Source organism: Heliconius melpomene, chromosome 1, assembly GCF_056956725.1.
Source record: "Heliconius melpomene rosina isolate 202511_hmr_F chromosome 1, ASM5695672v1, whole genome shotgun sequence".
Lineage (NCBI taxonomy): Eukaryota > Metazoa > Arthropoda > Insecta > Lepidoptera > Nymphalidae > Heliconius > Heliconius melpomene.
This window is the reverse complement of record NC_140389.1, coordinates 15,024,287-15,049,685: the sequence shown is the minus strand read 5'-3', so window position 1 is coordinate 15,049,685 and position 25,399 is coordinate 15,024,287. Positions and strand designations below refer to the sequence as shown.

At 31.9% G+C, this 25,399-nt stretch overlaps 1 protein-coding gene across 2 annotated transcripts in view; it reads right to left on the bottom strand.

Moving 5' to 3' along the window:
• Positions 1–5,550: 5,550 nt before the first annotated feature.
• The window catches only part of LOC146541651 (uncharacterized), an 83,483-nt gene continuing 63,634 nt past the window's right edge, over positions 5,551–25,399 (bottom strand). The window contains exons 7-9 of one of the 2 annotated variants that reach the window (XM_085190290.1): positions 23,750–23,845; positions 21,008–21,092; positions 5,551–7,965 (exon numbers count right to left, since the gene is read on the bottom strand). In XM_085190290.1, the coding sequence (XP_085046416.1) occupies positions 7,884–7,965; positions 21,008–21,092; positions 23,750–23,845 (263 nt within the window). In that variant the 3' untranslated portion in view covers positions 5,551–7,883. The remainder of the gene's footprint in view (positions 7,966–21,007; positions 21,093–23,749; positions 23,846–25,399) is intronic. The other variant, XM_085190299.1, reaches the window with a different exon arrangement.

Here is a 25,399-nt window from a genome sequence, read left to right as displayed (position 1 = left end):
TCTAAACAGGTGTCTGTCTAAAGTGCGAAGCCTGATTTACGTTCCAGTTGAAAAAATATCAAAATGAAATATTTTTTTTCTAATTTAATTTGTCAAATCCCAATTCGTCGAAACCAAACGGTCTAATAAATCGTATTTTCTTTGAAATTTTTTATAATATCCCACCTGGTAATTTATAGGTATAATTAATAACAACAAAATAAGGGTCCTTACGAAAATACTTGTAATTTCAGCGAGAAAGAGCGGGAACATTTCAGTCACGTTTGAAGAATGAAATATTAACGAGTGACCCGCCGCAGCCGGCGCTCGCGAGGGTCATCGCCGCACCCTCGGATCTGTTGCCTTTGGAACACCACCACTGTATCTTGAACTTTAAGTGTCACTTTGTTTTTGTTTTATAATTATGGATTCCCTAAAAATAGCCGTGCCATTTTTTTACCAATTATCAATGTTGAAATTTATACACTTTTTTTCACCATAAACCGCCTAATGAAATAATTTCGAAGAAAATTTGAATAGATTGCCAATTCCGAGGATTTATGAAGAATAAAAGATGAAATTAGCTCAAGAAAACCGGCATTGAAAGCTTTCGATTTAGGCTTTATAGAAACAATTATTTAGTTAAATTGGAATAATTAATAACGAAAGATTTAACTGAATACTTGAATTTGACGTGTTTTGTTCAAGTGGAATTAGTTTATCGTAAGCCATTTGTAAGTTTGCGTTTTTTATAATTTATAAAGTTAATTTTCTTAAATTCAATTTAAATTCAATTACGTTTAAAACATAGCATCTCTTCTGAAAAAGTTTCTAATATACAGAGAGAGAGAGGAGAACAGAGTGATCAAGATATTTACTCTGCTTAACCTGTAGAACAAGATTCTAATGCTTAAAATATATATTCTTTTGTACAATATATTACATAAAACCTGTACGTAAATCTTAATATATTATACTCTTTTCATTTCAGCACAACGTCAAGGAGCTCAGTTACAAAGTAAGCATTCAAATAGACATGGAGTGCGGGTCTCAATGGGGCTGTGAGTGGACATTCTACTTCCACTCTGGAAAATTAATAATGTCTGAAATACTAAGATTGCATTTTCTGAAGTAGAATTAATGTATATTGTATGACAAAGCAAGAAATTACATCGCAAACAGTATAATAAAATATTTATTTATTTACAATTATTATAATATATTTTAAATAAAGGTATAAAAAATATACATATATTTTTTTATACCTCATCATTATTATGGTCCATTGAGGCAAAGATTCCTGAGAAATTAATATATTGTTTATCAGCTCCACACTGTATTCGGTACATAGCAAGGCACGGCAGTCTTACGAAACCGAGATCAAGTTAACAAATGTATTTAACAATGTAAACATTGCTATAATATTCTAATACTAATACAACCAGAGACTTCCACTCTACGATGACAATAAAAAACAAATTTAAAATTCAAAACCAGGTAGCGCCGCCAACAAAAGCCAAGCAATCAATAGCAGGCCACACATTTGCGTAATAGCTCTCTCCAAAAGAGGATAATCTCGTCAATACCTCCCCCTAATCTACTGGCGATGACTTGTTCAGACACGTCTCCATACTTAATTTGATTTGGATTACGAGAGGAATAAATTGATTTATCAGATACCTCCTGGCTTTCAAATTTTATTATTATATATTTTAAACTTTACACTGTATCTCGCACAAACAGGGTAGGCAGGGGAAAAAAGGGGACCTAGAGCTCAGAGAGAGAGACCTCATTTTCCGGCGAATTCTTAAGGCATTTCCTTCCCTTAGGTATTTTGGGAAATACTTTTGAGCTCATCTAGAGTTATTTAAAAGTCTTAATAAAATTTCACATGACTTTTATATTATCAGGCTTTTTTAAATTCAATCCCTAACAATTTACCTAGTATAATAACTACTATGAAACTATAGGGGTAAACGATCAGTTCGCCACAACAAACGCTCAATTGAAATGAAAATGCTAGCAAGAACTGTTATAGAAATAGAAAATCTTTTTCGATATTCAATATTGTGAACAAATTATATTCATAATTTCTTTGAGAAAAGCAATATTTAACGGAAATACACCATCCGTTCTCGCCTTTATAGCAAACACTTGTTCAATGCTGTTCACTAGACTGAGTTCTTATAAAAGATATTAAAGACTATCTACAAAATGCGATATAAAACTTCTTGAATAAAAGTTGTTTTTTAAAAAGCTTAGGATTTTATTATTTCTTTGTGAGGCGTATCTTGAAAGATTCATATTGCACAACAATCGAGAACTTTGAAGAGAAAAAAGTTTGAGGTGAACGCTTATTTACTACCAGCTAGCTTTTACTTGCGGCTTCGCCTGCTTGATCTACTGTTAATAAGTACTCTTTCTAAGGTGAGAGTAGAAAGTAAGTCTTACTGAAGGTGCAGTCGGTTTAAACGAGACGATTAACGTGCCTTCTTCTAATTCTTCTTCTTCTATAAGGTAAAAAATATAAAGCCTTCTTCTATAAATGGATTATCTGAAACGACAACATTTCTTTAATTTGAATCAGTAGTTTTGGAGGTTAGAGGGTTCAACCAAACAAGCGCTTATTTGCAATATTCATTTAGATTTTATATTATTACAGTATTAGAAAAAAAGACTTCATCTCGCATTGCAGAATATGCTGAGAAAACCTAATATCTAATTTACACCCTGAATTCAGAGAAATTCACGCTAAGCAATCGAAAAGACATATATTTGTAAACTAAATGTTTAAACCACTAGAATTACGTATTATATACTGTCCAAAAGAATATTTAAACCGAAAACTAAAATGCCTTTTCCGTTTTACATAGCAATGTAACTGAAATGATTAATAAAATATTTTGCACACCCGCTTGGTTCCTTTTATGCACCACTTTAATTTGCATTTTCATTATTAAGCTTTAAAGTTGGTAAGACTCGAGACTATAGCGAAATGACTAAAAGTTACTTCCGCGATCTAGACTTACCATTGGATATTTTGCATAACAAATAATGGAACGGAACGGAATGTGCTTATCGTGTCGATTTTACAAGGAAAATCTAAACTTTTACTTCAAAATAAGTTTTCATACCAACGCATTCTTCGACTGCTTAATTAATTACTTTTGTCTGGTAACAAGACGAAGCGCAGCGTTGAGTTCCACTCATACACAATTTTTGACAAAATTGAATTGGAGGTGGTACTACAATAGCCATTTATAGTATAATGGCAAAAACGAAATAGAATTTGTACCCACTATCCTCATGGTACATAAATTCGGGATCTTTAAAATTGAATTTTATTATTTATTGAAACTTTCCTTTCCTAACGTGAAATTCAGAACTTTGAAAGTAACTTTGTCTTATTCATAATTAGGTAATTCAACACACGCTTCCTTTGTCGCATTATTAAATAACGTGTACATGTTATGAAGAAAAGGCTGTATCAACTTAGTAAAGAACAGTATTGGGTTTCGACACAGTAAACTTTTTTTATGTTTTAAATGGCGGAACCTCAACGTTCTTTGTTTGTTACCAGACTAAAACAAAATCAAATCAAATCAGCTTCACGCTGTATCCCGCACACAGCAGGGTAGCCAGAGGGAACCTAGTGTTAAGACACTTCGTTCCCCACTTTCCGCCGAATTCTCCAGGCTTTGCGTGTTGAGTGGCGCAACACATTGCCGCTCTTTGCCTTGACACCAGAGCGAAGAGATAAAAATATAAATGTAAATAAGTAAATTCATTTCTTCGATTGGGAATCGAACCCACAATCTGTCGTGTTTACAATCGCACGCTTTTACCCTTTATTTAGGGGTACAGGGGGGTAGCTTTAAACATTATACAAAATTATCACATATTCTTTCTGTATATTAAAGTGGCAAAAGAAGTGTCTAAACCTTTCACTTCCTTACGGCGTGAAGCTGATGCTGATGTAACTTAATATATATGCTACCACAAACCAGTACGAAGTGAAGTAGTCTATAAATATGTAAATTAGATTCGTATTTGAAGCATCGCGGCTCATTTCTTGTCGATCTGTCAAACAGTTTTTTATATTTGCGAATTTCGCTAAATTGACGTCAATATTTCGTATGGCATCTAATACTATTTGTGTTTATGGTAATATTCTTATTGGGTAAAATGACGTACCGCGAGCTCCTCTTCTGCCTATTTCACAAACAAATGATAAATAATAATAATAAAAATCTTTAATTCCACAAAAGAAAGTAACTACATAAACAACAAAGCGTTATATGAGAGGCTTGTACAAGTTACACAGTATAAAATGGTTCCCTACCCCCTAAGCTAGGAACAAACTTGTATTTTAGGGGGAAGAAATAACCTGTCAAATAATAAATATAATAATAATTTTAGGCCACCCGCATTATACGACTTTTTTGCCATTTCTATAGATAATAAATAGTACGTAACTTTTATTATGAAGTTACAATCGTATCAACCAATTATTTAACTAAATGTATTAATAACTAAGACTAACTGAAAACATTTATTGTTATACAATACCTACAATACGAACAAGTAGGTACGTGTGTTTCATCCCAATATACGGAGTTAAGCACTTTGTCACCCATTTTTTAGCGTTATGCTCTCTCTACGTTTTATTATCGGTGATTTCTTCGACGATAAAAGCTCGATCCAATTCGAATTGACTCATTTTTCTCGTTTTGTAAAGATTTACTATGTGTACATTTTAGTATGTGGTCTTGTAATATATTGTTTTGTTTGTTGTGAAATAGAGGTTAGTTTATTATTTAGATTTAGTATGTCACAATTAAAAACTCTTTTTTTTTCTTTAGGGTCATAGAGGTTGGGCAGGCAGAGGAAATCTGGAAACCTAGAGTTAAGATACTCTGTTCCCATTTAGACACTTCCGTGCTCCACTTTCCCCTGAACTCTGGAGGCATGGCATGTTAAGTACCGGTACAACGCCGCGCTTATCCTCATTACCAGAGCGAGGAAATAAAAATAGAAAATATTTCATTTCTTGATGCAGGAATTAAACCCACACCCTGTCGCGCTTACCGTCACGAGCTTGTGCCTTTACATGTCAGCCCTCAAATTTATTTTATCGATTTCTTATTTAACTTTTAAAACACAGACAAACCCGCAATCTAAAACTAACTGGTACTATAAAAGCTCGTATAAGTACACTTGTATGTGAATGTTAATTGAGGAAAACTTACATCTACTTTACCTTTCATTACCGCGAACTCTGAATATTTAAACTCGCGTGCGCCGCCAGTCAGAATGTGTAATTTTGTTTTTAAGATTAATTACTGTAACATTTAGCTATGTTGTATGTAACCAGCTTGTAAAGCATCAAATGATCTATTTATTTTACTATTATTGGTTTTAATCGTGAGTTTGGTTTATATGATAATAATACATATATTAAAGTGCGGCGTTGAGTTACGCCGCTTATGTAACAGGTTGCTGAAATTCGGCTGGACCACGACTGGCCTCAAATAAACTAAACTGAGTTTACACTACCAATAAAACACAACATTTAAAGATAGTGCTTTTATTCATTACAGAATCTATACAGATTTCGCCGAATACATACAAAAACATTAACAATTTTGAAATGAAATCACCTATCAATTACAGTACTCGAAGAAGCATGAAGTCCTTAGGTAATTGACATAAGAGAAATAATGGCAGTTAAATGAGCGGAAAAGAAATATCAGTTCACTGAGTGTTCAATATTTTTATCAGTCCTTACTTAAAACCTAAGAGAGTTACGTAAAGGTTAGATCACACTGGACAAGGCTTTTAATATAAACAAATAAACTAAAAGAATATATAATTTTTAGGTTGATACCACTTCAATTTCTTTTTTCTTCTGAAATCACTTGATTTCAGCAGTGTAGGCGTAGAGAACCTAGTGCGCGGCGGAACCCAACGCCGCTCCTTATATCATTTAAACGTATCATATTTCACATTATTTGGTAAATAGACTTAAATTAAAATGAAACGCCATGTAATGAACAAACAAAGATATGCTTTTACGTGAAATATGTGTGGCCTTATACGAAAATCTGTTATCATATTGAATTACTGAACTCTGCCTCCATACAAAATGATGAAATCTTTTGAATACGTATGAGTTTATGAATTGAAGAGTTGAAATTTACTTTGGAGTACATGTTTAGAGATGATTTATCTCTTAGTAACACTCTATTTTATGTATATTGTTATTCTTTTATTGTGTAACAGTATGTCTTTCTCACCCTCACCGTTTTCTCCACACAACGTGACGAAGTTATTTGTGCTCAATTGGCACGATCGGAACGCCATAATCAAAGAATACCAAGAATATGTCTCTTAAAAATATAACTATTTAGGATATATCTTCAGGGAGAATGTAGTGACCAGTTACTCCATAATAATGAACACAATTTCTTTAAGTACTTCAATTTAAAATTACTATCCAGTAAGATAAGTAAAATATTAGATTTTATACTTGAATAATAGCAATATGCAGGATTGAACATACGTAAAGCTCCTTTATCCCTCTATTATCACTTAATAGGGCGAAACAAAGCTCAATCAGCCAGAAGCCAGTTGATAAGGATCTTCCGTGCTTCAGTGGACACATTGACACTTGGTCACAGTTCTCAGGTTGTTGACCTATCTTGTATAATTTTAATAGAAATAATAAATTAGAAATATCAACTAGATTAGAAAGAAGAATTACACAGGTATATTACATTTATTATGGGGAAGATCTTTATATGTAATAAAAATATAAATAATAATTATTAAGAATATCTGTGTGATCATAACCTAGGAAATTGGAAAACGTGACAAAAACTAAAATTTAGTACCTTCAGCACAGTTTTTTAACAACAAAAGACGATCTTTTGAAAGCAATTTTTTTTATTACCATTAGGGCCTTTAAAAATTTAAATTGAAAATAAATAACTTATGCCTAACCGAGTATGCAGAAGGGTTTACACACTAGACATACTATTAAATTTCGATGTTAAATACTTTTTTTACATTGAATTTTACATTAATTTATTATATTATTATTATTATTAAATCAACATCTTTGGTAGATTAGTTATTTCCATTTGAAAGGAAGTTACAGTTTTCTTTTTTCCTTACAAAAATACAACTGAGTATTTAAGCAGATCAAGAGAATGACATATTATATTTAAATTTATATCCTTGTTTCGGTTCAAGTGACTTCAGCTTTTTAGCTTTACGCTATATCCAGGGTAGATAGAGGAAACCTGAGGACCTAGTGTTAAAACATTCTGTTCTCATTAAGACACTTCAATTCCCCACTTTCCGCCGAATTATGGAGGCATTGCGTGTTGACCAAGACTTCAATGACGTTAAATATTTCAATTTCTATTTTTTTTTAACCTTTCTAAAATAAACAATGTTCATCCACATACAGACAGCACTTGTCATAACAATTCGTCGAAAAACTCGTCAGGCTATAACTTTTTCACGCGAAAACCGCAAAGTGAAAATCACATCCAAAATTTAGGGCCCCAAGTTTGTTTCGTGTTTTGACGGGGCGTCTATTATTCACGACTCACTGTTGTGATTCATATTTTACCCTAACCGTATCTTTTTTTTTAATATTCTCCTTTTTTAAAAAAAAAAATAAATTATCATTTAACTTTTAATACCTAACAATAATACTGTGTAAGAAAACGTAAAAAGTATGTATATATATACTAAAAAGAGAAGCCAATAAATAAATAAATGAAGTGAAATAATAACAACATATAAGTTTATTAATAAATAAAATGTAATTATTATAAAAAGCCTAATTAGGTAGCCTCAGTAGAGCCAGAGTGTAAAGTTTGTATCCTAGACGACTAGACCGCGTTCCCAGCGCTGTGGATCCCGTTACCACTCAACGGGATGGTGTTGAATTCGTCTTCGAGATCATCATTTTTCCTGTAACAACAATAGAAGAATTAGAACGGAAATTAAAATTGATTACAGATGATAAAACTTACGATGAAACTGTATACAAACATTATTTTTAATTTTGACACAGATTGATAAAATTTTTATATAAACTTCTTTGGCTCTATAATTTATTAAACAAATATTCTTTCATTAGCCCGACGCTGAATCCCGCACATAGCAGGTTAGGCAAAGGAACTTATTAACCTAGGTACTATTCTCTGTTCTTATTCTGTTCGCCACTTTCCGCCTGGCGCGGAACTCAACTCCGTTCTTTGCGTCGTTACCAAAGCGAAGAAATAAAGAAAGTAATTATTTACTATTAATTTAAACTTAAACTGTTATAAATTATTATCAAAGGTATAGGTAATAAGGTATATATATTTTTTAAGATATTTGTATTCTTCTTTTTTATTAAAACTTTCTACTATACGTTTTTCATAAAACTTGCCGGCTCTAAATTAATGAAAAATGAAAAAAAAAAATCAATTAAACCAAACCCGACCAAATATCAAACTATTTGCAAACATTACATATACATATCTATCACTGATATCTGAAATGTTATCGAAAAAGCAAATAATGTTATTTGCAAAATATAATAGCGACACGTACAAGACGTGTAAATAACTAGCGTATAAATATTTATTCCGAGATTACAATTCGAAAAAAGGAATAATAGAATGGAATACAAGAATATTTTTAGTACAAAATGGTCTATTTATTCAATAGAAAAAAACTTCACTATGGTTGCGTTTGATTTACTATAAAGAAATAAGAAGAAGCAACGAATTAGACTTGGGTGTCGTTGCTCTGTAGTAGGTATTCTTGTCTAGTTTCTGGACAACGTCTACGGCGGTTTTGGCTGAATGGTTTTGTTCAAACTCGAAGTATTTTTACAGGTTAAAGCATATTTCTTTGCATTACGATGGGCCTGGGATCGGATGGATTCTACACCAGCCACCCAAATGCGGATATATTTTTTTTACGTTAATTGTAGCCTATATATCATTATGATGTACATTGCTTATATTAGGTACTATAAAGTTTTATCTAAATCTGTTCAGTAGTTTATGCGTAAGAATTGAACAAACATCCACCCACAGAAGCTTTCACATTTATTATATTATTAGGGAAGGATATAGGAGCATCTACTATCTAAACCAGATTTTAAAAAACCTAGTTCGTAAGGTATTCCGTTCTTTATTTTCGTGGCGGAGCTCAACACCGCTTTGTTTACCAGAAAACAAAAATAAAAATAACTCATTCATTCGAGCGGAAATCGAACTTTAATCCATCGAACTTACAATTAGACGGTATCTCAGCAGCAAGATGGCTTCTATACGAGCAATTTAAAAAAAAGACTGTTCTAATATTTTTTCCTAAAACTACCAATAAATCTTTATTCAAATGGACTTCAACGCACACATGAGTATTGCTTAGGGAACTAAGTAAACTACTCAAGTCACCCCTTCTCTTGGATACCAAGGCCAGCGTACATATTATAGTCTCCGATGTTAAGTTGAGATTGCTTTTTCTTGTAAAAGTAATAGCATTATTTTAATACTGACAGAAACTGTCACAATTTTGTATATATTTAACTCTGTAAGATAAGAAATATAAATTTATCTTTATTATATCTTGTTTATAGAAAAACTATAAATATAGCATTATATCTACATATGTCGTTTAAAGAAAAAAATAGAACCATATAATAGATAAGCTCTATTTCAGAGGAGTCCGTCAGGTAACTCCAGGAATTAGTCAAGTTGCCGACTCCCGGAACCTAACGCCTCATATAGCATCAATTTTCCACCTGTGTCTAAAACACATAATTCGCTGAGTAGCGGAACTCAACACCGTATTTTGCCTGGACCAGCAAATAATAAATACATATAGTAAAATTCCTTCAAATATAACATAAATCTCCAACCACCTTTAACCACCTACCCCTCCCAACACCAAGTTGTCTTCAAGTAGATTTTAAAAGTAATAAATTATGTTAACTAAGTTCCACATAGTTTAATCAAGCTTCATATAAAGACGACCCAATTTCACGTGAGAAATTCGTGACAAGCACCCAACGGAGCACTTTCCTAGGTGTATAAGGCCCATGGTATGAATACGTACATGTGGTACTTCAAAACTTAATTGGGTGGAAGTTAGTTCATCTTTCTCATATAATAAGTACGTATAATATTAAAAAAAAATTAAAAAAATAAAGAAAATTCAGCTGTATTACGCACACAGCAGAGTAGGCAGAGAGAACTTAGTGTTAAGACACTCCGTGCCCTACTTTCCGCCGAATTCTGGAGGTAATGCTGGGTGGTAATGCAGGTTGGGTGGCAAAACTCAACGCCGCGTTATGACACCGGAACGAAGAAATGGAAATAAATATTTAATTTCCCAGTATGGGGATCGAACCCACAACCAGTCACGTTTACATTCAATACAATTCCGTTGTAATAAAACTTTAACGTATAATGAAATAAGATAAAGTTGCAGAGAACAGTCAACTCTTTTATGCAGCACTAATTCGAAACACTAACTAAAGTAACTACAGACAGACTATATAATAAAGTTATCTATTTCCACGTAAGTCTCTATATACGAGTAGATACATAAAATGTAATAGCCAGTGCGGCGCAGTGGAACAGCGTGTACATTGTTAACGCTACGACTGTCGGTTCGATTACCACTCGACGAAATTAAATTATTTAATATTTTCAGATAAAACGCGCCTTTGAATTCTAATATTCAACACGTAATCTTTCGAAAATTTGAAAAAAAAATGAGGTGAATTAACATTAAGTGTTACAAGCGGGATATAGCGTGAAGCTAAAAACACGGTTTCGAGTTAAGTCTGTATACGTACAGAAGTGGGTAATCAAAATCAATTAGTGGTAAGTACGGTGAGAGGTAAGTAAGAAGAATTAAACAAAAATTACCTTTGTTTTAGAATTTTGTTGTTACACTTAACTGGGAGGCAACTGAGGTACTGTCCAATTAAGCAATTAGTCTTTGAAATGTCTGGAGCTCTGTCTTAATGCCATTTTCTGTATTTTTGTTAGGTTTCTTTTTTGTTTTTGTTTCTTTTTTAAGTTAGGTTTTTTTTTATATATAGTAAGCAAGGTTATTATAAATTATATAAATTACTAGCGGCCCGCCCGCGACTTTGCCCGCTTGAACTAAAAAAAAATGATGGAAAAAAAAATGTTAAGGGTGGACAACCCTTATCACCAAAGAGTATGAAAAATAGATGTAGGCCGATTCTCAGACCTACTCAATATGCTCACAAAATTTCATGACAATCGGCCAAGCCGTTTCGGAGGAGTACGGGAACGAACATTGTGACACGAGAATTTTATATATAAGATATTTTACTCATTTATATTCTACTAGCGACACGCGACTTCGCCCGCTTATAATTATAGTTTTAGTTTTTTTTGTTTCCCATAAAACCCCGCTTATGTGTTCTTCTGATATATAAATTATATACTTTTAAGTTTCATCTAAATCCATTCACTAGTTTTAGCGTGGTTTCAGCAACTTTACACATTTATCATATTAAATATTAGTAAAAAGTAAAACACGTATTTTAAAAAAGTATCGGAAAATTTATTTCGAAAAAATAATATATTTATATAATCGTATATTTACATAAATAAATTTAAATAAATGTATTGTAACGATATCATTAAAGCTTACTAAAGGACCATTTTAATGAACCAAATGATCGTTTCTAGGTTTTTTATCTTCTTTATAAGTATGTCACATAATCAAAAATAAAAGTTAAGCCAACGAAAGCTTATAATAAAAGCTTTGTTAGAACTGATGGTAAATAAAAGGGATGGGTCACAATCATCTCTAATGAAGCGACTTTCAAGTTCTAACTTGACAGTCTGACGAAAGTTCGTTTTCGACAAAATAATGGAAAATTTCCAATATACTTCTTTATATTATATGTGAAGTATATACATATATATATATAAGTATATATAATATTTATATTTATATATATATATATATATATATATATATATATATATATATATATATATATATATATAAGTGAGTTTTATTTTACTATTCGGAAAGCTGAACCATTGTCCAAATATAACAAATTCTTTTTAGTCCACATTACTTAGTTTCGTCCTGCATCTTGCCTATGGAAGAGTACGCACATACACTCCGATATCCGTTTTCCACCTGGATTCGAAACAATACTTATTAAGGCATAACTCAATAACGTACTTAGACTTACCAGTACGACAAAATGACAATATCTCATTTCTCTGAATAGGAACCCACTACTGTCGCGCCTACAATCAGACTCTGCCTCACAGTGCCAAGATATTCTATGAGTATATATTAGTTGTTAAACATAATATAAACTAATTATTCCTTGTGGCAACAAAGGCTTCCCGGAAGAAGTGGGATATTACGGTATGAATTTGCATAGCATCCTTAATTATAATGAAAAAGTTCAGAGTTCATAATCTAGATTCTTGATAATAAACTAGTCTTTTAAGAACAATATTTAATTAATATTTTTTATTTTACTCTTTTTTAGAATAAAATATATAAAATTAAATTAATCTTAATGTACTTTAAGACCATTATGGCGCAGTTGAAAAGTGTAAACTTAATTGCGATTGTTAAAGATTGGGGACTGTATCTATACGCGAATTTATATTATAAGATACATATATCATTCATGTTTTGTATTAAAGCTAATTCAGTTGAGATAATAAATTAATAAAATTGAGATTTGAGACCATTATGATGCAGCACAGCCTCTGATTGTGACGTCAGCCTGACGGCCGCCGGTTCGATTCCCACTGGAGGGAATAAATTATTTTCATCGCTCTGGTAACAAGACAATGAGCGTCGTTGAGTTCCGTCTCCACTTACTGTCCTGCTTGATGTGAGATAAAAGGTAAAGTTAAAATAAAGACAATAAAAGAAAGTCAAAAAATTAAATTCCTTTTTAAATTTAATAAAATACAATTACATAAAGGCTTTAATATTATGAAAAAGAACTATTCCCCTTGTGAGTTCATAGTAAGTTGTAGATATTAAAGTTATCAAATACGATTTCTTTATTTCATTTTACTTTTATTTACTTTGATATAATATTCTTAAATAAATATTTTAGACGGCCTTTGTAACAAGAATAAGTTATATTAGAAAATGAAATATACCTGTATTACAAAAACCGTATCAATTATATATTTTTTATAAGTCACATTTTGACTTTTAGTATTGTTTTCATATTAAAAATTTATAAATTTAATTAAATCTCCTTCTCATTGTATACTTCTGCTCATTTGCAATTTTGCAAATGAGCAGAATTGCAATTTTGCAAGTGCCTTGACTATCCAACACAAATATTGTTTAATCCCAACTAGTAATTCCTGAGATTAACGCGCTCAACTAAACAAACTCTACAGATTTATAATATTAGTAAAGATCTCAATCAGAGTCCATTTTCACGAAACTAAATTAATTAACATCCTAAGATGGAAATAATCGTCTAAATGATCTCCAAAGAAGTGTATTTATTTGAGTAAAGTAATTAGAAAGTAAGTCTAAGCTATAATATCCATTACCGCCGGTCACTTTGATGATAATCTGTTTTCAGAACCTTTCAGCACCGTTGTTAACTAAGTTTTATTTCATTATCCATATTCCATATATAGCTATATTAAAATTGAAATGTCTGTCATGATATACACGATACTAAAACACAAATAATCAATTTTAATTGTTTTGTCTGTCTATCTTCTGTGATCTTTCTATTTGTCCAGATTAATCTCAGGAACAGTTATTGAAGTTCTGTTCCTGCGTTTAGCTCCATTAAAATCAATTCTGATTTTAATGAAATCTGTTTTGGAAGATGGAGGAAGTTGAGAAGCGACATATAGATTTTTATCTCGGAATTGAGGATCAAGGTATCCCGTGGGATCAAGGTTTACGCCAAAAAAATCGGATTTACCCCGCGGGAGTACCGAAATAATGGTTAATTTTTTATTTAAATTCGACAATTATTATTTTGAGAAAACGCACATAAAGTCTCAAAAGATTACAATTTATTTGATTATCTTTGAAAAATATGTTTCAAATACACTTAAAATAACATAAAAAAGCTTTTCTTACAGACCAAAGCCGCGAGCACGCAGCTAGTTGATGAATATAAACGTACACGGTAGAGATGGTACGAGTTTGTTCTATCCATTTATTATATATAAGAGTATTGCCGGAGGGCGGGTTATATCTGGGTCACGTGTTTATTACAGCTGTATTCGTAATTAATTTCTGTTTAACTGACTCTCAGTAAAGTTGTTAGATTACTTAGATTTCGTAAGGAATATTTGATAAGGGTTAAGGATTATATGGAATTTTGTATGGAGTTATGTACAAATTGTTTTTAGTTTGTTTTCAACAAGGTAGGCAGGCAAGGTAGGCGAGGAACCTGGGAACGTAATGTTGAGACATTATTTTCCCCATTAAGACATTTTCATTCCCCCTTTCCGCTGAATTTTTTGAGGTATTACGTGTGGAGTGGCTAAAGTCAATGGCCACGCTTTGCCACCAGAGCGTAATAATGAAAATTTTAAATATTCATAGCAACTTTGAATTATTCATAAATTTCATAAGCAACTAAATGTAATGTAGTTTCACTCCACTGCTTAGAACTGAGATAGTTAATTTCAACTCCTTGTGCTCGCTCTATACTCTCCACCCGATTATTTATTAGTGGAAATATAAATATACAATTTACTTTTACGGTTCAACGTAGTCGCGGTGAAAACTGGGCTAATCTAGTTGTTTTCACTAGATAATACAGGTAAAGCCGTAGATAAAAGCTAGTATATAATAAAAGAAGATAAAGCAAATTCCTTACACAACGAAATCACTTAAAACATACTATTGAGTCCATTTCACGAAACTAAGTGTACCCATATTGCATTTCTAGTTCACATTATTTGTAAGGAATCTCTCTTTGACCAGATCTAATAGCCAGGGGGTATTTTCATTGTCTTGTCTCGTCAGACGTCTTCTTAGTATAATTGTAACGTAGATAGCTGAGATCGCTTTGAGTCGCTCTTTGACTGTGGTTTCCAATACTGTTTGTTGCTTCGATATAGATCATAATATATGTAATCTATATATATAAAATCGAAAGGTCACTCACTCATCACGAAATCTCAGAAACAACAAGTGCTAGGAATCTCAAATTTTGCATAGGAGTTATTTATAGGACGTAGGTGCTCGCTAAGACGGGAATTTGCAATATTCGACTTCTAAGGGGATGTTTTTGGGGTCGAAAGTTTGTATGAAACTTCGTTACTACAAATGTTAGGAGTCTCAAATTTTGCATAAACGTCACTAGGACGTAGCCATGGAGACAGAAATTAATAATAACCATAGTTCACGCGGGTGAAACCGCGAGTGGGCCGCTAGTACTTTATAAAACTTTTGTAATATCTATCTTGTACACTGTAGGGTAGACACTTCGTCCCCTATTTTCCGCCTAATTCTGGACACATGACATTTTCTTCACAATTTGCAGGTTTTCATTAGGACTTATAACTATACAATAGAATCCAAAAAGCTTCATTTTTCTAACTTACAATAATTGTATCAGCATTAAATTTGGCAGTTACACGTAGCTTATATGACAACATAATAACCTGAGTACCTATCAGAGCTTACTAGAAAAACATTCGAGTTTAGGCTCGTATAATTTGTAGCTCCGAGCACCTTGTATAAGCACTTGATGAAAAAAGCTTTGATATTTATATTTTAAACTATTTTTATTAACGTAGAAAAGAACACAGTTAAAAAGTCTAATTCATTAGATTACCTTTAAAAAAAGCCATTTCATCTCCCACAAAGTCCATACACTTCCTTCATACATACATATGCACCTAAGCCCCTGCAACCGAGTGGCTAAACAAACTCAATTAGTTAGCAAATACGAACGAACGGATGACGTAAGCGTAAATCGTCTTTGTACGATGTAGTTTTAATTGCAAGAGTTACAACTCGCTTTAATTACATAGAATTAGGTACAACTTCCAGCTTAGAACTTTAGGTGTTACAGTACAGACGGAAAGAGGAACGAGCTTGTTAGGTCTGTCAGGTTTATTATATGAAACAGCAATGACAGTTTGTTTGTTAACTGTATTTGTATGATAACTAACATTACTTTATATATGGTGTATAATTTGAAATATCAAAATCTTCAATAATATTTTTAAAATAAATCTTGTACTGGGGACATAGTGTTAAGATACTCCGTTTCACAGTAACACACTAGCCAATTTCCGCTGAATTAATTTGCCTCGTTAAAATAACGATAAAATGAAACTATTAAATTACACTCCCACGCTTGTGCCCCTATACCGCGACGACCTTAAAAAATACTTATAGTCTTTATAAAAAAAATGTACAGAAGTATTAGGTGAGTAATGAGTTAGAAATAAAATCTCCAAGAGAAATCAGATTAAAGAACTAGTATTAATACAATATATATAGATAGATATAATATTAGTTTTGACACGCGTGACCTACGACCTACGCCGTCAAATACCTAATATGGCCCGATCGCGAGTCGACGATAATGGAGCGACTTCCTGTCTCACCCGCTGATTGCCTGACAAAGTCACTTTGGAAGGCGACGCTATGAAACGACGATTTCTATAGACCAAAATTTTTTTGTTGTTAACTTAAAAATATATCTTTTATTTTGATGCAGAAATAGCACATTCAGATATGATATATTGGTAAAGTACCATATATTGTTTATATTCAATACAATTGGTTATCTAATATATTTTTTCTTTATCGCTGTTGTATATTTTTTTATTTATAATAACATAATAGATAGAGGGAATTAATGCTAAAACACTTAACCAATTTTTTAGCACTTTGTCCTATTACCAGAGCGGAAAATTGAAAATATTAAATAGTTAATTGTTCCGAGTAGGAAGCGAACCCACATACGACGTGTTGTGCCCCTGTCTCACGACGGTCTCGTTTATAATATTATTTTCTGAATCTAGAACTTCTTAAGTAGCATAAAACACTATACTATTACTATACTATATACTCGTAGTAAGTGAAAGGTAAACGATGCTATTTCTTGGCAAGCGTACTTATTGACACAAGTTAATTAAAGGTGCGAGGTTAAAACAATTACGCACGTTTAATAAAAAAGTAATAACAGTGAAAACAATCGTTTTGGAAGTTAACGTTAAAGTTAACTACGGCATGGCCAGTTTGTGAAAAGAATATTTAATTAAAAGGAACTTTTTTCATTATTTGTATTTAAAAAAATAATACATATAATTTGATTGTCCAGTTTATAATAGTTATATTTTTTATTTATGAAAATTATATGAATTAATTTATTTGTGTTTCTCGTGTATATAATTTAATAAAAAACTTTTTAAAAACCTTAAAAAACTAAAAAAATCTAATGTTTGACATGATCATTTTTATAAATAACATATATTTATACGCATAAAAAGCATTATAAAGGCGCATTATTAAGTTACGCTTAAAAAAATATGAAAAAAAATCACGTAATTCCTTTGTATTTTCTACTTCGAACCACCCTTTCAGGGAACAAAAAGATCTATCTAGGTCTGCATTTTCTAACATAAACGTTCATTATAACTAGAATTCCAATTTACTTTATGAAAAGCTGAAATTAAAATCGTATTCTGTATGAAAAACAAGCAGACGACTCGAATGATAATAGATGACTATTGATATTGAAAAATCTACGGTAGAATGGAAGTCTATATGAAGTTCTGTCTAAAGGAATCTTTTGATCTATCTACATTTGGACTTAAGAGCTTTGGTAAGTTTTATGAACTTAGTAGGAAGTGCTATCAATTGTAAGTAACTGGTATAACTTTTGATATAATATTCTTGGGTTTACGGTTAGTAGCAGTTTAGTTTAGATAAACAGAAAGAAAAACTACTAGCTAACTACTAACAATTACATATATTATAATTGAAAGAAGGTACATTGTGCATAAAGTATGTAAGAATACCGAGTTTCATAAAAGCTATTAAATGTGTTTATTAGTATAATATAATATATCTGGTATTTTAGAAATAATTCCGTCGCTCTAATGAAAAAACTACGTATAATTATTGAAATTTATTGCACTATAAAAGTTACAATTTACTATATTTTCATTTCAGATGTAAATTGTATAATAATTTCACAATAAAAATAAAACGTTAAATAAGACAAAAACATTTCCAGGAAGCGAGATATTTTCCTGTAAGTGTATTTAAAACGTGACCGATGAAGCCAAGTAAGAGTTAATCAAAGTTCAGTGCTATCAATTTACTTCGAGTCGATAACTTCTAACCAAATTATATTTATTTACTTATATAACAAACCTCCTTTCACTTTGTAGCTTTTATAGAAATACTCAAGGAATATTCCATTTCTAAAACTAGATTTATTTTCGTTATGTTAATTTTGTAGAAGGCGGTTGATATTTTTTATTACATATAATAATAATATAAGGCTTAAGATGACATTAAAATATATAAATATTACTCACATAAAATCCTTTACGGACTAAGAAAGAGAATAAGAAAATAACCTACATTATAAAAGTTTGACAGGTACTAGACTTATAATAACGACTTTTATTATAATAAATACATTGACCCTTTCGTGACTCGCGAAGCCAGACAAGACTCACAAACCTATTTACTTTGTACAGTCAATCACCTTTAAGTAAATCGGTCAGAGAAATAAATCCATATGACGATATTAACCAGGTAAATTCCATAACGATTACGAAAATGCTTTAAATTATCACTAAAAAAAGTCTTAGAAAACCTTATGTTACAGATTGTTAACCAATTTAAAGAGTTTATTATATTTTTATTAGTTTTATGCCGTATTCCGCATCTACCAAGATGGCTGCTATGTGTTAGGCAGAGAGATCCTAGGGAGAAGAGTACTGGTATGACACTCTGTTCTCATTAAAACACTTCTGTTCGATAGACTTTGGTGTCCAGTCGCACACTTGTGTCTCTGCGCCACGAGTGAGCTTAAATATATTTATTTTTAGGGTAAAAAGATTAGTCAATGGTACATTTCTATAAAACATTTGTGGATAACCAATCATTAATCGCTCTAGAGCCTTTAAAGTCTTGTAGCTGACCTTCCTAGTGACAAAGCCAATGAAAGTGGTCCTGAGCAAGATTGATGGATGCATGTCGATAATTTATTATGTGACAAGGCTTAAAATAGCTTAAAATAGTTTTATTTTTTTAAATTAATATTTCCTTTTGAATAATTTTATCAGGCTAATTAAAATTAAAACAAAATATTTTTTCAGGTTCACGCTGTAACCCGCAGATAAATAATAGAGTAGGCAGAGACAGCCTATATTAAAAATTCCGTTACGCATACCTCGCCCAATTTTCGAGACATTACGTATTACATTACAAAATTTTAAAAATAAAGTAAACAAAATATGTTATATAATTGAATATTATTATTATCATTTTAATGTACAAACTTCACATATAAAAAAAATTAAACTCAGTTCACTTTTTTAATTTATATTTTCAACAATACCACTTGCCAGATCTCTTCGCCAGTGTCGCAAATAATGGAGAACAGAGGAAGGATTGATCGGTAAGGAAAGAGAAAAAAATATGCATTATTAGATAGCATGTAAATGAAAATATATTTTAGCTTCACGCTTATGGCGGGAAAGGCCGAGGGAGCATAGTGTAAAAACACTCCCTTCACAATATTTAATTAAATTTTAAAAAAAGAACCTTAGTACCAGAGGGAAGAAGTGAAAATAATCCCTTCGAATGGGAATCGGACCTAGAATAATTGAGCAATTAGAAATAATTTACTTTGTTTTTTCTTTAATGGCATGTAATAATTGTATCAATTGTTGGTGGGCCTTATAAATAAATAAATAAATAAATAAATAAATAAATAAATAAATAAATAAATAAATAAATAAATAAATAGAACCACTGCGTTAACAAGCACACGCGGGCCCACTGTGCCACAAGAGCCTAGCTAAAATTTTCTATCGTACTATAATCAATTGTACAACAAATACAAATACTAAAAAAGTAAAATCTCAAACATTATAAAAAGATAAAATCGTTCAGCTCGTATTAACTCTGATGTCTGTTTAATGCGCCGCTTGTTCTATGAAGCTTGATGACTTTTTGCTTACCATTTTCTATTACTAAGAAGCAATTGACCTACTGGTCTCTGGTGTAGAAAACGCAGCATTACCCCCTCATTATGTATTAACTCCGTATTGTTTTAGAAATCCAACGGAAGTAAATAGAATTTTTAATTCCACATTTTCTCATTTACTTGTATATTCCTATTTCGTTGTTAATTTTGCTTTTAAATGGTTTTTATATGCTTTGGTTGTTTGTTTAGCTTTATGTTGTATCGCGCACATAGCTGAGTGGGCAGAGGGAACCTGGGAACCTAGGGTTAAGTCACTCCATCATATTATAACTTTTTGGTCCCCAGTTTAAGCCAATTTCTGTGGGCATTGCGTTTGAAAATATTTCTTATAATGTCAAAAGTGGAGACCATATGCATCTTGTGAATTTCTCCTTGTTGCAGTAAATAAAAACTGCACTAGTAAGTTTATCTTAGTCAGAAAATACCTAAGCTTTCAATATTTTTTAGCGTTTCGTACCTCAAATAAACGGGACCCATAAAGGATTAATGTTGCCCTTCTATCTTACTATTTGTCTATCTATCTGTCCGTCTGTTAAAACAATTTTCGAATCTTAACTTAATTTTCCTATAGTTTCACTGTGAAAGTGGTAATTTATGGAAAAAACTCTTTATTGCGCACTCTCCAGAAATTTACACTAGAACGTATAGAATGACGAAACCCAAAGTTTAGAAATATTTATGTCAGTATTGCCCCAAATGAGATGTAAAAACTGTAAAACTGTATAAATTAGATAAGTATGTAAAGTATCTTACCGTTTCCTGTACTTGTATATGATGAGCACGATGAACGCGTTGCCAATAAAGAGCGCCGCTATTAGTAGCGACGGGATGACTATGTCTGTAAACAAACAAATACTATTAGAAATTATGAAAAAATATGATATTAGGGCAATAACTGGGTAGGTAGAAGGAACTAGGGAACCTAGTGTGAATATCGGAGGAGCTCAACGCCGCGGTTTGCTCTTTACCAGTAGCAGAAAATGAAAATATTAAATATCTCATTTTCTTGAGTTGGAATCGAACCCATAATCTATCACTTTTATAGTCGCCACTACTGGCCTGTAGATATAGTCTACTGCCATTTTTGACTTATATTGCAATTTAATTAGTAGTTTATTCAAAGACTAATACAAAAATGTACATTTATTCCTTGCCCAAATAATTTTAAATATTATAAATCAGCCATATTACATACAGCTGTAAGCTATCTACGAATTTAAGATTAAACAAGTCCGTAGAGCATAAACTATAGATTTACCAAGAAATTTAAACGCATTTCGTAACAATTCAATTCGCAAAGTTTCGTTCGTTACACCCTTTTAGTCACATTATAAGCCAAGACTTGCCAAAGTTTGTATGGAAATTATACAGGAGGAGTCGTAGAACTGGAATTGCTCGAGCTACGCGACGAATTAAAGAGTATCCTTTGGATAATCTATCCAGGATGTTAAATATCTATATAGAGTGTAATTATATATTTCATCGTTTTATTATTATTTAAGCCTTATGTACTGGAACGGTGTTGAGTTTCGCCGCTTATCATACAATATGTGCAAAATCGGGCGGAAAATCAATTTCAGAATATTTTACCACTAAATTATCCGAAATCGACTAATCGGAAAAGAAATATTTAGTTAAATGTATATTTTCACTTTCTTCGCTCTGGGGTTGGGACCAAGCGCGATGTTGAGTTACGCCACTCAACACGCAATGCCTCTAAAATTGACAGAAAGTAGGGAACGGAGTGTCTTAACACTAGGTTCCCTCTGCCTACCCTGCTATGTGCGGGATGCAGCTTGAAGCTGATTTTTTTAATCCTGGTGTAAGAGGGATACACCGTGAAGCTAATTCAAATCAATCAATCAATGAAATTCAATTTATTTTAAAAAATAACGTAAAACAACGTATCGAAACTTTTGTTTAAAATAGAAACTTTATCAAAAGCTTTTATTGTTTTGATTACTTAATAATTTACTTTTATCGTTTCTGTAATTCATTTAATAAAGAAATAATATAACGAGATATTCAAAATGTTATTCTCTTGTTTTTTGTTGACATTTAACGAGACCAGTTGTGGGTTCGATTCTCATTTAAGGATGTGACATATTTAATATTTTCATATTTTTATTTTCCTCGCTCTAGTTACGAGGTAAAGCGTGCTGTAGGATTCCGTTACTCAACACCTCAGGAATGTTATATCTTAAGACCTTCCCAATTCCTCTGCAAAGAGCAACTTTTGTTTATATTAACTAAAAATAACAGTAATCCTAGTTATTTTCATGCTCATCAAGTCATCATTTTTTGTAACATTCTTTAATTAGGAAAGTTCTGTCAAACTCATCTTGCAAAGTACTAACGACATAAGTTGTAACAACCATATTAAAGTTTCTCTGTGACCAGATGTGAATCTATAGCTTAATTGAGTGCTTCAAAGTGTTAACCAATAGGTTTTCTTTGAAATTTTACTACCTTAAAAATATTTTGTTTTAATATTAGTTGTCTTTTTAAACTTCAAGTTATGTATCGTTTACTTATACAGAGCTACCACTGAAGACAGAGGGAAACTAGTGCTTAGACTCTCCGTTCTCTCCCGCATCACGAAAGCTTCGAGCCATAGCGTGTGCATGTAAAGAAAATCATTCCTCTGATTGGAAATCGAACTCACAACCATCGCTTTTGTAGTCAAAGTGGCTACGATGGGCTCGGCAGTTTCAAACAATTTTATAAGAAACAAAAAATATAAAAAGTTTAATAAGCACAGCCCAATATTATGATTAATATTTACACCTGGCAGCACTTTCATAAATATTTTTTTAATATACAAAGTTTACAAAATTTCGATTACAAGTAGAGCCTTTGAAGCTTTAATTTTCTAAGTTAGCTAAAATTCCCAATCCGGCTGTTGAGGATTCCAACTCGTTTCTACTCTTTAATTTGCATAAATACCTCTCGCCTTTCATCTAGAGTTTAATGGATTGTTAAATTGTTCGTGATATATTTAAAGATTTCAGTTCTGAGGCTAAAATTTCAATTATAAGAACAATAGTGTGTTGTTTTATTACTGTTATATTTATATTTTAACTGAATTAGTCTTTGGATAATTAAAATGGATCGTTTTAAAGATACTATAATTCCATATAAATTAGGCTATAGCTATAAAAGGGTTTGGTTTACCTACCAGTCAAGGCATAGAGGCCAGTCGTGGCGCAGCAACAAAAGCATATGACTATAAATACGGTAGGTTGTGGGTTCGATTCCCACTCGAGGAAATTATATATTTAATATTTTTATTTCTTGGCTCTGGTGTAGAGACAAAGCGCGGCAACACGCAATGCCTTCAGAATTCGGCGGAAAATGGGAAGTGTCATAACACTAGGTTCCCTCTGCCTACAATACTGTAAGCGGGTTTTCTCTGCCTGCCCTGGTAAATACGGGACATAACGTGAACCTAAAAAGTATAGTAGATATATTAAAGTATACAATACAATGACTCACCAACTATCATGTTAGCCTCGTTGTGCGGCAGCTTTGTGTCTTTATCTGGACTTTCCGGTGCAGAGTCGTTCCTGGCGACCGTTTGAGTCGCCTCTTCTGAACAGAATTATTATTTATTAAATAACTGCTTTATAGCATAGAAAGTTATATTTTCTAATATATTTTAGCGTAAAATGCTTGTTTTGATAGATTTATAGGTCTTATAAATGTCATAGCTTGTCAATTTTACATAGGTGGAATAAGATTATAACTAAACACAAAACAAATAAAAAGAATAATTTATGTGAATTTTGGAGACAAATGTAAGTTATTTATCATGTAAATGTTGTATTTAATATATAGTCAAAATCTTAAAGAATAATAAATTATATAAAACAATAAATTGAAACGTCTCCAAAATGAAAAATGTAAAATGTAAATATATCATTTAAATATTCATTGTCAATATTAATATAATTAATATAAAGAATTCCTTATAGTAGCTAATATGAAAGTACATTATAAGGAAATCCACTCAAATTCCAGAGAGCCAAAATACGGCTGTCAACTATACAAAAACAATAAGAGAGCTAACTTGGGCTACAAAATTTCTTTTCAAGTCTCCAGAGAGGCCGGCGGACGAACAAGGCAATTCGGCCCAGCACGCCTTCGGGAATCAAAGAAAAATAATCAATCTTAGTTGAAAGACTTAGTTGAAGCCCTTTTAAACCAACTTTTAATCATATTTTAAGCGAAAGAAAGAAATTTAAGTATTTTTCCCACAATTAATTAAAATTTACGACGTTCCACATCTGTTCATAGTGACAAATTACTCCGTTTTTAAGATAGATTAATAATTTAAGATAGATTACAACAAAACAAAAAAAAATTGTCGAAAAAAATATTATCCTTCTGTCTTTAAAATGTAGTTAAAATGTATAATTTCAACATGTTTAAAATATGTCAACTCGCAATGCCTCCAAAACTCAATGGAAGCATCAGTCTTAATGGGAGCGGTGTGTCTCAACACTACTTACCCAGGTTTCCTCTGCCAACCCCAAAATGTGGAGGATATAGCTTTTAGTTAAAAAAAAAAGATTTAACTACATCGATCTTACAATTATTGACATATCTTTGGACTTACTCGCCATAAAAATCAAAAATGCCATAAAATCCCAAAAAAACCTTAACCTTAAGCATAATAAATATACGATTATATAGTCAAGCGAACAATTCCCTCCGTTCGTCCCTCATATATCTTCCTTTAAACCCTTTGCTGTCTGCAACTCTATCACGGTGACCCTCCTCCCAGGTGCCGTATAAGTCACGATAACTGGACGGGCCTAATGGTTTGAGAATTATCTTTTAAATTATACTGTTTTAGTAATTTTTAGGTTGCAATATGGGTATAACGGACGCTTTTAGTTTTAAAATGATTCTATTAATAAAAGTCGGTGGTAGAAGTCTGACTGTAATCGCGTATGTGGGTTCGATTCCCATTGAATTCTAGACAAAACATAGTGTCGAGTTCCGCCGCTCCAATCGCTATTGGGCGATTATTTTAATAGTCTTTTTAGTACGTATAAATATAAATACCTCTCTTATACGAGTAAGTAGAAAAGATTGTTATGGGTATTATATTTCGATTCGCAAATTTGACACTTATAGCTG